At 43.5% G+C, this 16,671-nt stretch overlaps 1 protein-coding gene across 1 annotated transcript in view; it reads left to right on the top strand.

Moving 5' to 3' along the window:
- LOC116983311 (mitochondrial carnitine/acylcarnitine carrier protein-like) overlaps positions 1 to 16,671 on the top strand; it is a 204,718-nt gene that overhangs the window by 159,471 nt on the left and 28,576 nt on the right. Inside the window, exon 12 of the mRNA XM_033037018.1 lies at positions 16,276 to 16,429. Within this exon, the coding sequence (XP_032892909.1) occupies positions 16,276 to 16,429 (154 nt within the window). The remainder of the gene's footprint in view (positions 1 to 16,275; positions 16,430 to 16,671) is intronic.

Below are 16,671 nucleotides of genomic sequence, written 5' to 3'. Positions count from 1 at the left end.
TTTGATCACCATAATTTTAACTTCCCTATAGAAGCTTAAAAAAAAGGCATCTACGTAGAACAAAGTGCAAACAGTACAGCACAGGGACAGACTGGGAGGTGCTGTCTTACCACGCCAGAGAACCGTGTTCAATCCTGACTTTGGGTGCTGTCTGTGCAGAGTTTGTACGTTCTCCCCGTGACCTTGTGGGTTTTCCCCAGGTGCTCCTGTTTCCTCCCACTCTAAAGACGTACAGGTTTGTAGGTTAATTGGCTTTAGTAAAGGTTGCAAATTGTCCCTAGTATGTAGCATAGTGCTCGTGCATGGGGATCGCTTGTCGGCACAGACACGGTGGGCTGAAGGGCCCGTTTCAAAGCTGTATCTCTAAACTAAACGAGGAGCTTTTGGCCCCACCAAGTCTGCATCAACCACAACACCAATCTAACTAATCTGATCTGCCATAGGAAGGAAGTGCAGATGGTGGTTTAAACCGAAGATAGACGCAAAATGCCAGAGTAACTCAGTGGGACAGGCAGCATCTCTGTCATGAAATACTGCCTGCTCAGAGATGTTGCTACAGCATTTTGTGTCTGTAATCCCACCTGGCTGCGAGTGGAACCTATCCTTCTATTCGCTGCCTGTTCAAAAAACCTATTTAAATGCCTCTTAAACATTGCTTTCATATCTGGTTCTACCACTTGCTGTGGCAGTGTGTTTCAGGCACCTACCACTTTGTGTTTAAAAAAAAAAACTTGTCTCCTTCAAACTGTCCACCTCTCACCTTAAAGCTCTGCACTAGTCTCTGGTGTGTCCACCCTGGGGGGGAGGGGAATAAAGTCAGGCTGTCTGGAACCTAATAATCCCTCTGTATATCATTGCACCCAAGGGTTCTGCCATGTTCCTCTTGCAGTTGACCTCCCAAAATGCATCACCTCATACTTTTGGGATTTAATGCCATTAGTAATTTCTTTGCCCAACTCTCCACAACTCCAATTTTCTGGAATCTGAAAATTTATTAAGAGGACTGCCTGCATTTTCATCCACGGTACACAATTTTTGTCTATATATTACAATCAATAAAGGTCCCAGTACTGATCTTTATGGAACACCACTGTCCATAGACATCCAGTCCAAAAAAAACATCACGACTGTGTTCTTGGACAGAAGCAATCTTGTATCCTATTTACCTATGGATCCCATGTGATTTAATCTTCTGGATTAGCCCGCCACGAGGGACCTAGCTAATGCTTTATTAAAGTGCAAAGCATTCGACAAGGTTCCGCATAGTAGAACGTTAGATCGCATGGGATCCAAGGAGAGAGCTGAATGGATAGAAAGTTGGCTTCATGGAAGGAAGCAGAGGGTGATGTTGGAAGGTTGTTTCTCGAACTGGAGGCCTGTGACTAGTGGTGTGCCTCAGGGTTCGGGGGGGGGGGACCTAGGCCCGTACTGTTTGTCATCTATGGCAATGACTTGGATGAGAACATACATGACAAGATAAGCAAGTTTGCAGATGATACAAAAGTGGGTGGTTTTGCAGATAGTGAAAATGGTTGTGAATAATTGCAGCAGGATCTTGATTTATTGGCCAGTTGGGCTGAGGAATGGTTGATGGAATTTAATACGGAGAAATGTGAGGTGTTGCATTAGTCTAACATGGGCAGGTCCTACACTGTGAAAGGTAGGGCTCTGGGGAGTGTTATAGAGCAGAGGGATCTAGGAGTGCAGATGCATGCAAGGGCGGAAATCGCTATCAAAACATGGGGGAGGGGGGAGGACACCCAGTCTCTTGGTGGCTGCGCACGCACACGCGAGGCTTCGGCTGTGGGCCCTGTGGACGGTAACATCGGTAGCTGACCTGGTTGGTGACCGACTCTGATGTCACCGATGTAGAGCAGCTGACATCTAGAGTAGCGGATGCAATAGATGAGGATGGAGGAGGTGCAGGTGAACCAGGTTTACCTGGATGCAGGTTCACCTGCACCTCCTCCAACCTCGTCTATTGCATCCGCTGCTCTAGATGTCAACTGCTCTACATTGGTGAGACCAAGCATTGGCTTGGCAATCGCTTCGCCCAACACCTCGGCTCTGTTCGCAATAACCAACCTGATCTCCCAGTGGCTCAGCACTTCAACTCCCCCTCCCATTCTGAATCCAACCTTTCTGTCCTGGGCCTCCTCCATGGCCAGAGTGAGGCCCACCGTAAATTGGAGGAGCAGCACCTCATATTTCGCTTGGGCAGTTTGCACCCCAGCGGAATGAACATTGACTTCACTAATTTCAGGTAGTCCCTACTTTCTCCTTCCCTTCTCAGCATTCCCTCAGCCCACTGTCTCCACCTCTTCTTTTCTTCTTCCCGCGCCCCCCCCCCTCACATCAGTCTGAAGTAGGGTCTCGATCCGAAAAGTTGCATATTTCCTTCGCTCCATAGATGCTGCCTCGCCTGCTGAGTTTTTCCAGCATTTTTGTCTATCTTCAATTTTCCAGCATCTGCAGTTACTTCTTAAACAGAGAAGATTTACAAGGATGTTGCCAGGGCTAGAGGGTCTGAGCTATAGGGAGAGGTTGAGTAGACTGGGACTCTATTACTTGGGGTGCAGGAGGATGAGGGGTGATCTGATTGAGGTGTATAAAATCGTGAGAAATAGATCGGGTAGATGCACAGGTAAATCGAGGACCAGAGGGCATAGGTTTAAGGTGAAGGGGAAAAACTGTAATAGGAATCTGAGGGGTGACTATTTTCACACAAAAGGTAGTGGGTCTATGGAACAAACTGCCAGATGAGGAGGTGGTTGAGGCAGGGACTATCCCAGCATTTAAGAAATAGTTAGAAAGGTAAATGGATAGGACTGGTTTGGAGGGATAAATACAAAATGTGAGCTGGTGGGACTGGAGTAGCTGGGACATGTTGGCCGGTGTGGGCAAGTTGGGCCAAAGGGCGTGTTTCCACACTGTATTACTCTATGACTCTAAAATGCATGTAAACAATATCCTCATCACCCTACCCATCAATCATCTTTGTAACCTTCTCAAATAAGCTCAATCAAATAGGTGAGACATGACCTCTCCCAAACAAAGCCTTGCTGACTATCCTTAATAAATGCATGCTTTACTAAATGCGAGTAAATCCTGTCTCTTGCAATCGTCAGTAAATTCCCTGCCACTGATACAAGGCTCACTGACCTATAATTTGCAGGATTATCTCTGTTGTCCTTCTTAAAAATTGCAACAGGGGAGGAGCTTTCATGGGGCACTTTTTAAAATATTCTTTTGGTAAAGTTTAGAAAGTGCTGGCAATTCTCTCCCCCTTGTAAATCCTCATCTAGACCAGAGGAGCTCTTGAAGAAGAATCAGAAGTATTTAATTGTCATATGCACCAGCAAAATAAAAATAAAATTATTTCTTGCGCAAAACACAAATTGCTGGAGAAGCTCAGTGGATCAGACAACTTCTGTGGAGGGGGACGGTATCTGTCCATTCATTCCACAGATACTGTTTGTCTTGCTAGGTTCTTCCAGCACTTTGTGTTTTACTCAAGATTCCAAGATCTGCAGTTCCTTGTGTGTAAATTCTTGCTGCTTAATTGTAATCGCATATAGTCTTCCCGCTGACTGGACAGCATGCAACGATAAAGTTTTTCTCTGTACCTTGGCACACGTGACAATAAACTAAACTTTAAAAAAATGTCATTCATGGCTGTGTGCTATAGTGAGTGGGTGAGTGGTGTGACGCTTGTGATATCTCAACGGGGTTAGGTTAGGTAAGTGGGAGGGACAGCGAGACCAGGGTGTCCTTGTACACCGGTCACTGAAAGTTGGCGTGCAGGTACAGCAGGCAGTGAAGAAAGCTAATGGAATGTTGGCCTTCATAACAAGAGGATATCAGTATATAGGTATGTTGCAAAGCCTACCTGAAGCGTCGCTGAATATCTGCCGCTGAGGTTGTGCGCGATTTTGGCGCTGTTTAGAGGGGGCGGGTTTAAAACGCGATTTTCTCTAAGCTGTTCCAATCGAAAATGTTCAGCCTAGTTAATTATTAACGAAAAATCGCTGATAGACCCCGTCGCAAAAGCTATTATTAGGTTTAAAGGCCTTGAATAATAGTTATAGTAGTTTAAAAATCAATCTTTAAACCCGCGACCGTCAGCAACCGCAGGGTCTCATAAAGAAAATAGCAGAAGGTAGGTTGTATATTTTTACATTCAAAAGGGCTTCTAAAGATCCTTTTATACAAAATTTAATATTGCGAGTAGCTCAATTTGGGCCCATTATATCGCGCAGTATTTTTCTCGGCATTTGAGGCACAAATCTACCGCAATGTGAACGTTCTAAACCAGCGCGTTCCACAGGGACCCACTGGAAAGCTGATTTAAATGGGCATTTATTTACAGCAATTGAACACTGAATTCCTTCCATTTGGCCTATAAATTAATGTAAATGAGATTTAAAAATCATGTTTTATTGTGAATTATTTGTGAATATTATTTGGACATTTAGGCTATTTAAAAATGTTAATCATTTATTAAGAAATGGATAGGTGTTTAGATCTAGTCATTGAAGTCTGAAATTAGCTACAATTAGGTAACTAACTAATTATATGCTTTAATTTCAGGTCATCCAAGTAAGATTATTTTATATTTGTTTCAGAATGCTTCAATCTATGATAACTGAAAATTTCATTCAGTTCTCTTAATTTTTAAGAAAGTTATGGGCTTTTGACTGTTCACGATCACAGCTTTTTTGTTATGTCCATAGAAAGTCAATAGGGAACAAGATGCTCATTTCCCAGTATGAAAATGGCCATAACTTTTTAAATACTTGAGATATGAAAGTGAATTAGGTGTCAAATTAAACTTATTTTTATGCTTTATCTGATGGGATAAGTTACAGACTTGATTTTTAAAATCTCAAAATTTTGTAACATTGCTACAGTATAGGAGTAGAGAAGTTCTTCTGCAGTTGTATAGGGCTCTGGTAAGACCACATTGTCATCACATCAGATTTAAGAGAGAGTTAGATAGAGCTCTCGGGGCTAGTGCAGGGCTCTCACTTAACTTATTTCCATGTTGCCAGCCGGGCAACTTAGGCAGCTTTTTAGGTTGCCAAATGACAGTTTAGGTGGTCAATTTAAGACGGCTTGCATGACGCGTGCGATAATGTGCTCGAACGAAGTGCGTAGTTACCAGTCGGAATTATGCTCAATTATGCATCAAATAATGTCACAGACTAAACATATTCACCAATCAAGACATGATATATATCACAATGACATGCAGCAAAGTTACAATACAGTATCTCAACTCTTTTTACACATTGCAAGTAATGCAATTTCTATTATTTCTTTCCACTTCCCAACATAAATGTGGTTGGATTATTCAGCGTATGATCAACCTGTGTCAATAAATCCTGGACCATGGTAACATATATGCTTAACCATGCACAATACAGATTGATGCAAGCATGTTATCTGTGAAGGACCGAAAATTATCATGACATGGCCATAGCATGGGTCGTTATTGCTATTGGTACAGAAAAGCTCTCACTTCCCACATAATTTATCCACAACAAAATATATAGGTTGCAAGGACATTTCTAAAGGCATTTTATGATAATAGCTGTTAAAACCGACTATACCCATCTGACAGGTTAAACATCACACTAACTGACAAGAGATGGCCAAAAGACATAACTGCAGCAAATATTCTTTTTGTAATATGTTTAAAGGTGTCAAAACGCCATTTACCGGACATTCAGATTAAATGTATGTGTTGTGAACAGCAATGAAGATACCCAGTTTGCATACACCAGATTTAAAAAAAAATTATTGATAAACGCTGTTTCCATCATTCCCACTTCAGATTTAACGTTAAAATTTCAACTGAAATATCTCCTGACCAAATTTGTGATGTATATGACTGACTTTAGAAGTAAAACCTGGATAAATCCAACGTATTGTAGGTGGTGAATTGGACAATGACTGGGGTGATCTGCCTCCAGCCCCAAGCACCTTGCTAGAATTAACATACTGTTCATGCAAGAAATCAAACTGAGAAATCAAGTGCAGGGAAAGGAAGATGCTTATGTCAACAGCATGGTGTGCCATGTACAGATTTATGTAAGTGTGTTGACTGCAGAGACTCTATTACTGCAAAAGACTTGGAATCTGATGAAGAATATTCAGATGAAGATCAGATGTAATGTAAACAAATAAATTGGGGAAATCAATGATTATATAACGTTTTATTTTAATGTCGATCGTTTCACTGTTTATTTGGTCAAATTATTTAAACAATGAGTGAATTACTTATGATAATGGCGTGCTGGTGAATGACAGTGTGACAGTCCACCCATCCACACATACACACATCCACACACACATCCATCCCTATGCACACATCCATGCATATACACACACATACATGCATGAATAGAGGCGGGAATGAGGATCAGTGGAGAGGAGGGGTCCCAGGATAAGAGGGGCGTACAAGAGAGAGAGTGTTAGAGAGGGCTTGAGGTGGGGAGGAAGGAAGGTCAGCGCTCATCGGACACGGACGGTAACATCGCCCTGCTGCCTTGGCCGTCCCTGTCTACTGCCAAGTGCCGCCGCCAAAGGGGGAGGCGGTTGAGATCTCCACGCCACCGCCTCCCCTCCTCCGCCAGCCAACAGGAAGGTGTGGGGCCGAGCGGTGCAGTTGCTTCAGATGGCAGAAGGGGGCTCCCCTCCCTCCCTCCCTCCCTCCTCCCGGCCTCGGCGTGCGGGAGGGTTTGTTTTGAAAGCGGTATCGCCGTTAGCGGATTTGCAAGCAGCGGCCGCTGTCAGGGCTGGGTGCGGGAATAGGAGGAGGAAACCGCTAATTTTGAGCCCTGCTAGTGGAATCATGGGATATGGGGAGAAGGCAGGCATGGGTTATTGATTGGGGACGATCAGCAATGATCACAATGAATCAAAGGGCCGAATGGCCTCCTGCACCTATTTTCTATGTTTCTATTCCACCAGCCCCTAGAGCTCTATCTAACTCTCTCTTAAATCCATCCAGTGATTTGGCCTCCACTGCCCTCTGTGGCAGGGAATTCCACAAATTCACAACTCTCTGGTTCAATCTCCGCGGCCCGGGGTGGTCGAAGCTGCCGCCCTCCAGTCCAGCGGACGAAGCTGTTACCGCGGTAGCTCCGTAAAAACAGGTCACCAGCCTGTGACCTGCGAGCTCCCAACGATATCATCTACTGGGACCGCGGCCGAACTGCCGAAGTTGGGTCACGCCGCCGGAATACCGCCACAACCCCGAGTCGGGCCGCCGGAACACCGCCTCAGCCTGGAGTCGGGCCGCCGCCGCCGGAACACCGCCTCAGCCTGGAGTCGGGCCGCCGCCGCCGGAACACCGCCTCAGCCTCGAGTCGGGCTGCCACCGCTGGAACACCGCCTCAGCCCTGAGTCGGAACACCGCCTCAGCCTCGAGTCGGGCCGCCGCCGGAACACCGCCTCAGCCCCGAGTCGGGCAGCCGCCGGAACGCCAGAACCCGCCACAGCCCCGAAGTCGGCCAGCCTCGCGCTGGTAAGTCCTGGCTGGCTCTGCCTCCGGAGCCTCGAGGTCGGTCGCAGTTGGAGGCCGCCAGCTCCGCCATTAGGCCTCAGTGCAGACGGAGATGGGGGATACGACAAGAAAAGTCGCATCCCCCGAAGGAAGAGACTAAAACACGTTTCTCCCACCCCCCCCCCCCCCCCCCCACACACATACACAACCTAATAACTCAAATTAACAAGCTAAAACAGGACAAGAAAACAACAAAAAAAGAAAAAACAGACGGACTGCAGGCGAGCCGCAGCTGCCAAGGCAGCGCCGCCACTCCAACCTGTCAAACGTGTATCTGTGGATGTATGTGTGGATGGATGTATGTGGGAATGGATGTGTGTGTGTGGATGTATGTGTGTGGATGTGTATGTGTGCATGGATGTGTACATGTATGTCTGCGTGTGGGTGGATGTATGTGTGCATGGATGTGTACATGTATGTCTGCGTGCGGATGGATGTGTGCATACATGGAAGTGTGCGTACGGATGGATGTGTGTGTGTATGTATGTATGGGTGGGTGGACTGTCGCACTGTCATTCCCCAGCACGCCATTATCATAAGTAATTCACTCATTGCTGTTGACATGAGCATCTTCCTTTCCCTGCACTTGATTTCTCACTTTTTGTTTTCTTGCATGAACAGTATGTTAATTCTAGCAAGGTGCTTGGGGCTGGAGGCAGATCACCCCAGTCAATGTCCAATTCACCACCTACAATTTTCCACCCATTGTCCCTTTGGACTGGGAATTTGTGGAAACTGTTCCAGACATTTTGAATGTATAGCAGCCTGGTAATTTGTTCTCAGGACATGCTTTCTGAGCGAGTCTGCGGTGGGTGGAAGACGAGCCTCTGATTTTGTTAACACAAGGAACAGGTTGTATCTAGCTTCATCTACTTTCTCACAGCCCTGCCCATACAACTTGCAAACAAAATTCTCTACACCTCTCACCAATTCATCACTGACTGTGAATGAGCTTCCCATTTCATGAAAGGTGGCCTGGGTAGCTCTGTCACTTGCAAGCAACTTGAAGGCATTGGATTTGGATTTTCCATGAAATGAGCTAACTGAATCGCGCCCTGTGAAACAGTGCAAAGATATCAGAGCTTTGATGACAGCTGGTTCCAGATATGAGCTAATCTTTGATAGACTCATACTCCTTCTACTGTTGCCTTTTCAGTGTGCAATAATGTCTGCTCCAATATGTTGTGACACAGCGACTCCAATCACAAACACATCTGTGTCAGGACTCCTGATTAGGACTGGGTATCTAGCTGTATCTGTTGAAGTTGATGGTTGATGACTATCAGCATACTGACAATGAAGGAAAAGACGAGTGTCTGCTTCTTCATGGCTTCATGGTTGCACTCTATCTCTGGTACCAAGCGAGCATTCATTTGCCCATTGTCATCTGTCAACTCGTGACACTCCCCATCATGAGCAACAGTAACTGACACATTCTTCAGGCATGCAGATGGTTTGTTCTGCCAAGTCTGAAAAAGGAACACGATAAGCTCTGATTTGTTGTCACCACATGCAAGAATTTTGTTCCATTAGTGACGTACTTGCTGGTCTCCACTGTAGATTTTGGTGATTCAGCTTCCAGCAACGGAGCGTCTCCCTCTCTCAGCATTCTTGATGCTATCTTTCCTGTAAGTATCAACAACAAAGTGGATAACATTACTCTGGACACCGAGGGCCAACTCAACCAGTTGTTTCAGAAGGTGATCAGCTAGCTTGCCAAATGTTGATGGAATACTTCTCAGGGACAGTTCTTGCACCATAGCCATGCCGTCTGCAATCCAGATGGTCCCTGGCAGAATGTCAATTTGTGGAGATGGTTGTCCTAATAATAGAAGATAAAATGTGTCGGGGAGTATTTTACATCTTTTCATGTTTTATATTATGTAAGACAATATCTACATATCAATGAGGAAATTAAACATGTATGCATGTCCAGGTAGATGGGATGGTAAGTCTGCAAATTATCAAATTAGTGTTCATTATGGCACAGTGCATGTCCACACAAAACACTTTTGTGTGGACAGGTTCTGAAGAGTGGAGGGGTAGAAGCTGCAGAAAAAAAAATCTCATAGTACTTAGGTCTGCATGGACTTCAATTCATAAAATGTCAATCTCTTCTTAATGTCAATGAGACTTACACTGTCATAGATAAGTTAGTTCAAGTTTAAGTGGAGGGGCAGAGGCTGCAGAATAGCTAGAGAAAGAAACACCTCATAGTAATTAGGTCTGCATAGACTTCAATTCATAAAATGTCAACCTCGTCTTAATGCCACTGAGACTTGCACTGTAATTTACCACCATTGATAAGTTAGTTCAAGTTCAAGTGGAGGGTCAGGCAGAGGCTACAGAAAACCCCCCATCTCATAGTCATTAAGTCTGCATGGACTTCAATTTATAACATTTCAACTTCTTCTTAATGTTAATGAGAATAACACTAAGTTACTACCATAGATAAATTAGTTAGTTCAAGTACACATACCAATTCATTTCTACATAAACATCAACCATTTCTGACAATTTCTCACTCCAATGGAAGTCTATATAGTGCAGTCAATATCCCTCCGTTTTTCTCCCGTGGCCGGGGCCTGGAAACAGCCGCTACGGACGGCACTATGTACAGCCTCCCCCCCGCGGAGATGATCCAAACACACTCCGCGGCTCCGCGTTCGCGAATCGGCCGCTTCTTAACGGAGACCGCGGATTCACTATGTTAAGTACCTAGGCCCCGCGGTCGGATTACTTTTACTCGGTAAGTGATCGCAGGGAGCTCCGAGATTAGATGTCAAAGACTTATTAGACTACAACAAGCTGGCATTAATGAAAATGGTTAATTTACTTTGTTATTGATACACATAGTTTATGCCCTCAACTTCATGAATGATTGAATGATTGAATGAATGAATGAATGAATGAATGAATGAATGAATGAATGAATGAATGAATGAGTGAATGTACAGCCTCCAAAGCTCATTTTTTCACATTATAAAAGGGTGCAATTAAATTAATTAAAGTCCATACAGATACATTTTCATAAATTCAGACTTTAGATCTTACCTTTCAGTTCCAGTTGATTCACAATGTATCACTGGTTTCACGACTTGCCTGTCCTCTTTGTGTTGCAGCACCTCAGCAGCGACTTTGCTTTCGAGGCTTTGTTCCACTTCTATTCACTTAGCTGCATATTCTTCAGACTTCTTAATGCTTTTCTCACTAAATTCAATTACCCTGCTGCAAATTTCCACGACATGTATTCCACAGAACAACAAAGAACCTTCATCGGAATCTCCAGTAAAACAGGCATCAGTAGAAGTACTCTCAGCCATGATGTGTGCTCCCTGCCTAGCTAGCCTGAAACAAAGTGCGTGATTGGCCAACTGGCGTCCGACTCAAAGTTAAACATGCTTTGATTGGACTAAAAATACCCGAAATTTTTCAGTTTTTCTCTAATTTAATAAAAATGTGCAAGTTTTGTTCTTGACGAGTTTCAGGGATGATTTATATAATATTTTTACACAATATGTGAAAATTTCATGTAGTCTGTGAGCTGGGTCACGAAACTGCACAAAATAGCTCCTCGGCCCACATCCTAATAGGTGATGGGAAGGAATTGGGCAGTCTGATCTCCAGGTTAAGGATGGGGCAAAGCAATCCTGCTCCTCCTGATTTACGAAGTGCATTAAGATACTTATTTGCTCCAGGTATCTGTGCTTGCTTCACATTATCTGCTGTTTCCAAATGATGGGGAAATCTGTCTGCTCACTGTTAAGGTTAACTTTGGGTCTGCCAACATTGTTAAAATATTTAAATTCCCTTTGTGAAACCTGGAAAAGTTGGCTTGCTGTTGGATTATTATTTAAACAATAAATGCAGATCTGGTAGATTGTTTATGTGTGCATGGCTTCCGTCTATTGTATCTATTGGACTAAAATTCTGAAGTTCCTTTGCCTGACACTAATTTGTTTCCGCCTCTGTTGGAAAAGTAAATAGGAAAAGAAAAAATAATACTTGTTGCGTGCCCAAGCAGTTTTCAACCAATGATATTCACTTTTTGTGTTGTAAAATGGGAAGCTTTGTGCCAATGAGCATGCAGCTACATTTCAATAAGTTTCAGATCGAATAATCCTTCACGCCATACTCAAAATAATATAAAGCAATGTGTTATGACGGCAACTGTGGTCAGCTTGTGCTTGTCGATTTTGGTCAGCGTGTATGATTTCAGAAACACTGTCCATAGTATTTGGAAATAGTTAAGACCTTTAAGTTGGGCATGACCATCTGCTGGATGCATGATCTAGGCTTTGCGCCACTTTCAATATTGTGTTTAATGTAGAGACACAGCTTGGTAACAGGCCATTTTCGGCCCACGCAGACCAGGGATTACTCCTATTAAAACCTCCTTCTTTCATCTCCGCAACATCGCCAAACTCAGACCCTCTCTCACACCTCCCGCTGCTGAAAGACTCATCCATGCCTACATCTCCTCCCGACTGGACTATTGCAACTCACTTCTCCTTGGCATCAGCTCCACCTACATCAACCGACTCCAACTGGTCCAGAACGCAGCCGCCCGACTCATCACCCACACCAAATCCTGGCATCACATCACTCCAGTCCTCAAACAACTTCACTGGCTTCCCATCTCCCACCGGATCACCTACAAAATCCTTATCCTCACCTACAAAGCCCTCCACCATCTGGCCCCCCCCCATATCTCACTGACCTCCTCTCCCCCTACCAACCCTCACGGTCCCTCAGATCCACATCAGCCGGTCTCCTCTCCATCCACAATTCCAACCTCCGCAGTTTTGGGGACAGAGCCTTCTCCAGGGCAGCTCCCAGGCTCTGGAACTCCCTCCCCCAACTGATCCGCAATTCCGTGTCCCTCACCATCTTCCAGTCCCGCCTCAAGACCCATCTCTTCACCTCTGCCTATCCTTAGCCCCATGTCCCCCTCCCTTTTCATCTGTGCATTAATTGCCTCATATTGTGTTTTGAATTGAATTCTGTCTTTACTTTGTGTACTAGTCATGTCTCTACTATTTATTTCATTTCCCTTACATGTTTTTCCTCTACCTGCTAAATTTGTGTAAGGTGTCCTTGAGACTCTTGAAAGGCGCCCATAAATAAAATTTATTATTATTATTATTATTATTGCCCTTCTCTTGATAGATTGATTTTAAACCTGACACTTGGACCATAAACAGTTTTGATGCAAATCTATTAAACATTTTTCTATTATGCTTTTGTATAGTTACACCTTTATGACTTTCTATGACTCTGACTTCTGTTGACTCTTTTCAGGAAATTCTGGCTGTTAAGTTAAATTAATGTAATATTTTGATTGAACACCTACTTAATGGTTGATTTTATAATGTGCAAGGTTTTCTTTTCCATTGAATGCAACCACGTGTGGTTTCGTTAAAAGTCTTTTGTTACTACTGCATCGCAAAATTTCATCTCCCTCCCCCCCAGCAACCCATATAATTTTGCATTGCATGCACAAATTTGCCTTTCTTGGTCTATGTTTCACCTCTTCAGACAGAAAGCAACATAAGGTGACACAGTACCAGTCTAATGCAGTTGAATAGACTGGGACATTTAAGAACAATTAATGACTCATTCTTATTACTTGGAATGAGTGGGATGACCTGTTTGATGGATCACAGTTTGTGTAATTTCAGATAGATTTCTATACATTTTAACTATATATCTCAAACTGCTGCTTTTTACTTTTGATGCCAATATGTAAGAAAGGCCATGGGGAGAGAGAGAAACTGGTTTGTACAATGAGCTGGGCTGCATCCACAACATTCTGCAAATTCTTGCACAGAGCAGTTGTGACTTCTAGAACACATTTGTAAAAATTACTAAGCGTCATTGGAGACATGCAGAATTTCACCTTCCGAGGAAGCAGGGACTTTGGTGTGCTCTCTTGGCTGCAGCATCAATGTGATTGGACCAGCACTAATTGTTGCTCATATTTGCCCCGGAGAACTTAATAATAATAATAATGTCTTTATTTATATAGCACATTTTTAGTCAACTTGCATTGACCCCAAAGTGCTTCACACAATTACTTCCATACAGACAGGCAAAGGTGGGTGAAGTGTCTTGCCCAAGGACACACACAGGCAAAGGTGGGTGAAGTGTCTTGCCCAAGGACACAACGACAGTATGCACTCCAAGCGGGATTCGAACCAGCTACCTTCCGGTTGCCAGCCGAACACTTAGCCCATTGTGCCATCTGTCGTCCTAAAGCTCTTGACCGTCTCCACTTCAGCACCGTTGTCATAGAGTCATGGAGTGATACAGCGTGGAAACAGGCCCTTCGGCCCAACATGCCCACATGTCCGAGCTACACAAGTCTCACTTGCCGGCGCTTGGTCTATATCCCTCCAAAAAACCTGTCCTATCCATGTCTAACTGTTTCTTAAATGATGGGATAGTCCCAGCCTCAACTACCTCCTAGAAACATATAAACAGAAAATAGGTGCAGGAGGAGGCCATTCGGTCCTCTGGCAGTTTGTTCCATACACCCACCACTCTTTGTGCGAAAAAATTACCACTTGGATTCCTATTAAATCTTTTCCCCTTCACCTTGAACCAATGTCCTCTGGTCTTCTATTCCACTACTCTGGGAAAGAGACTCTGTGCATCTACCCGATCTATTCCTCTCATGAATTTGTACACCTCTATAAGATCACCCCTCATCCTCCTGCACTCCAAGGAATAGAGACCCAGCCTACTCAACCTCTCCGTATAGCTCACACCCTCTAGTCTGGCATCATCCTCGTAAATCTTTTCTGAACCCTTTCAAGCTTGACAATACCTTTTCTATAACATGGCGCCCAGAATTGAACACAATATTCTAAATGCGGTCTCACCAACGTCTTCTACAACTGCAACATGACCTCCCAACTTCTATACTCTGATTGATGAAGGCCAATGTGCCAAAATACTTTTGACCACCTTATCTCTCTGCGACTCGACCTTCAAGGAACTATGCACCGGCACTCCTAGACCTCTGCTCTGCAACACTCCCCAGAGGCCTACCATTTACTGTGTAGGTCCTGCCCTTGTTAGACGTCCCAAAAAGCAACACCTCGCACTTCTCTGTATTAAATTTCATCAACCATTCCTCAGCCCACCTGGCCAATAGATCCAGATCCTGATCTTTCCCAACCATCTTCACTATCTGCAAACCCACTCACTTTTGTATTTTCATTTTTCCTTCTGAAATTCAACCATCTTTTGACTAAAATGTGATACATTAATTAGGTTTGTTTTATTTAGCCTCAATGTTGCCCTTTAGGTTTGAGCAAAATAAACCTGTTTTAAAGTTTCAATAAAGTGTCTAATTCTCGACTCTCAGGTGTGTAAGATCCCTGATAATCACTTGAATAATACTGTGGAAACCGGATAAAGGAACATGTAACCCGATTGGCCGTCAGTTTATTTAAATGGTGTCAATCTGTCAAATGGCCTGAGGGAAAAGCAGCTTTTCTTTCTGCTAATCATTGGCAATGCTTGCCACAACTCATGTGAAATTAGAAATTAGTCAAGGTGTTACCTTTTAGTTTCCAAGAGTAGTATTAAAGAGAGCTTCTCATTTAATGCCTTCATGTCACTAAATTGGCAATGACATCCAGCATCTGCAGTTCCTTCTTAGAGATAATCTGTGATGACCTTATATGTGCAAAGTCTCCTGTTCCTAAAACTGGATGAACTTGGAGACAATGATATCTTCTAGAATAGAGTTTTAATTCAGTGCCTTAATTATGTCAGATTATGTGAAATTGTACATCCTGTTTAATCCTGAGCTAAGTATCACATCTGTTCAGCATCAAGCCTGATTATTCAACCTCCACAGCATTGCCTGCTGTTGACCCTATTTGAATATTTGTTGTTGCTTTGTTACCTATAAACTCAACAGGGTTGAAATTTGCCTTCCATTTCCAGTCATACATTGTACAGCAGAGAAACCGATCCTTTGAGCCACCACATCAATGCCAGCCATCCTGCCTATCAATACTAGTTTCACTTGCAAGCATTAAGTCCATATCCCTCAATGCCCTGCTCATTTAAGTGCCTGTCCATGTGCCTCTAAAATATTGTTACTCTTCCTGCTTCCACCACTCTTTCTGAATAGCACTAATCCTGTGAAAAATGTACTCCTCAGATCCTCTTTAGACCGCTTCCCTCTCACCCTGAATCTTAGCCCTATAGTTTTACATACCCTTACTATGGGAAACACTACCACACTCTAATTTTGCTACCATCATCAGAAAGAAGATACAGGAGCCTCCACCAGATCTTTGATTGTGGAGAGGTTAGTTGTTGTGATGGACTGGGTAGTGTCCACTGCTCTGTCATCTCCATAGTTTCTAGGTGTTTGAGTTGTTGAATTATTTTGTGATTTTTACCAGTCAGTAGGCTCACTACTGTACACCTGTCGAAGTTTGATAGAATATTTGTCAACATATTAAATATCTTCAATCTTCAAAGGAAATAGAGTTGCTTATGCAAGTCCACAATCATAGTAATAGTCCCTGAAAATGTTTGTGGAGATAAAAGTACCTGCAAAAGCAGGTATTGGACACTTACAAATTACTGAATATTGGAATGTTTAGGCCAAAGAACGAAATATGCAAGCCATGAGTTTGTCAAAACGCTCAATTCTTTTTCTTTTGCATTTTTTTTGACAGGGGTACATATGATATATATGTAACAAAGGGTGGGCAGCCTCTGCTCGTTGGCAAATATGACAATCACGGCAGCTTCGGTGAGCTGGCACTGATGTACAACACACCAAGGGCTGCTACCATCATTGCTACCACAGAAGGAGCTCTTTGGGGGCTGGTAAGTAACATTAAACCAGCAAAAAAAAATCGGGGAGTCCTGCCAAATATTTGTTTATTATTGAAAGTACTGTTTCTTATCGGATTAAACAGTTTTTGTATTCACTTCTTTAAAAGATCTGAATTTTGAAAATTGATTTATTAAATAATACTGAAATATTGCTCAAATATTAATTCTTAAATATTAATCATGGCTGAGTATTTTGCGACCTGTGACATCTGGTGCTGCATCAATAATGTGTT

Source organism: Amblyraja radiata, chromosome 18 (genome assembly GCF_010909765.2).
Source record: "Amblyraja radiata isolate CabotCenter1 chromosome 18, sAmbRad1.1.pri, whole genome shotgun sequence".
In the NCBI taxonomy this organism is placed as follows: domain Eukaryota; kingdom Metazoa; phylum Chordata; class Chondrichthyes; order Rajiformes; family Rajidae; genus Amblyraja; species Amblyraja radiata.
The sequence above is the reverse complement of the archived record's forward strand: the minus strand, read 5'-3'. Positions and strand labels throughout refer to the sequence as shown.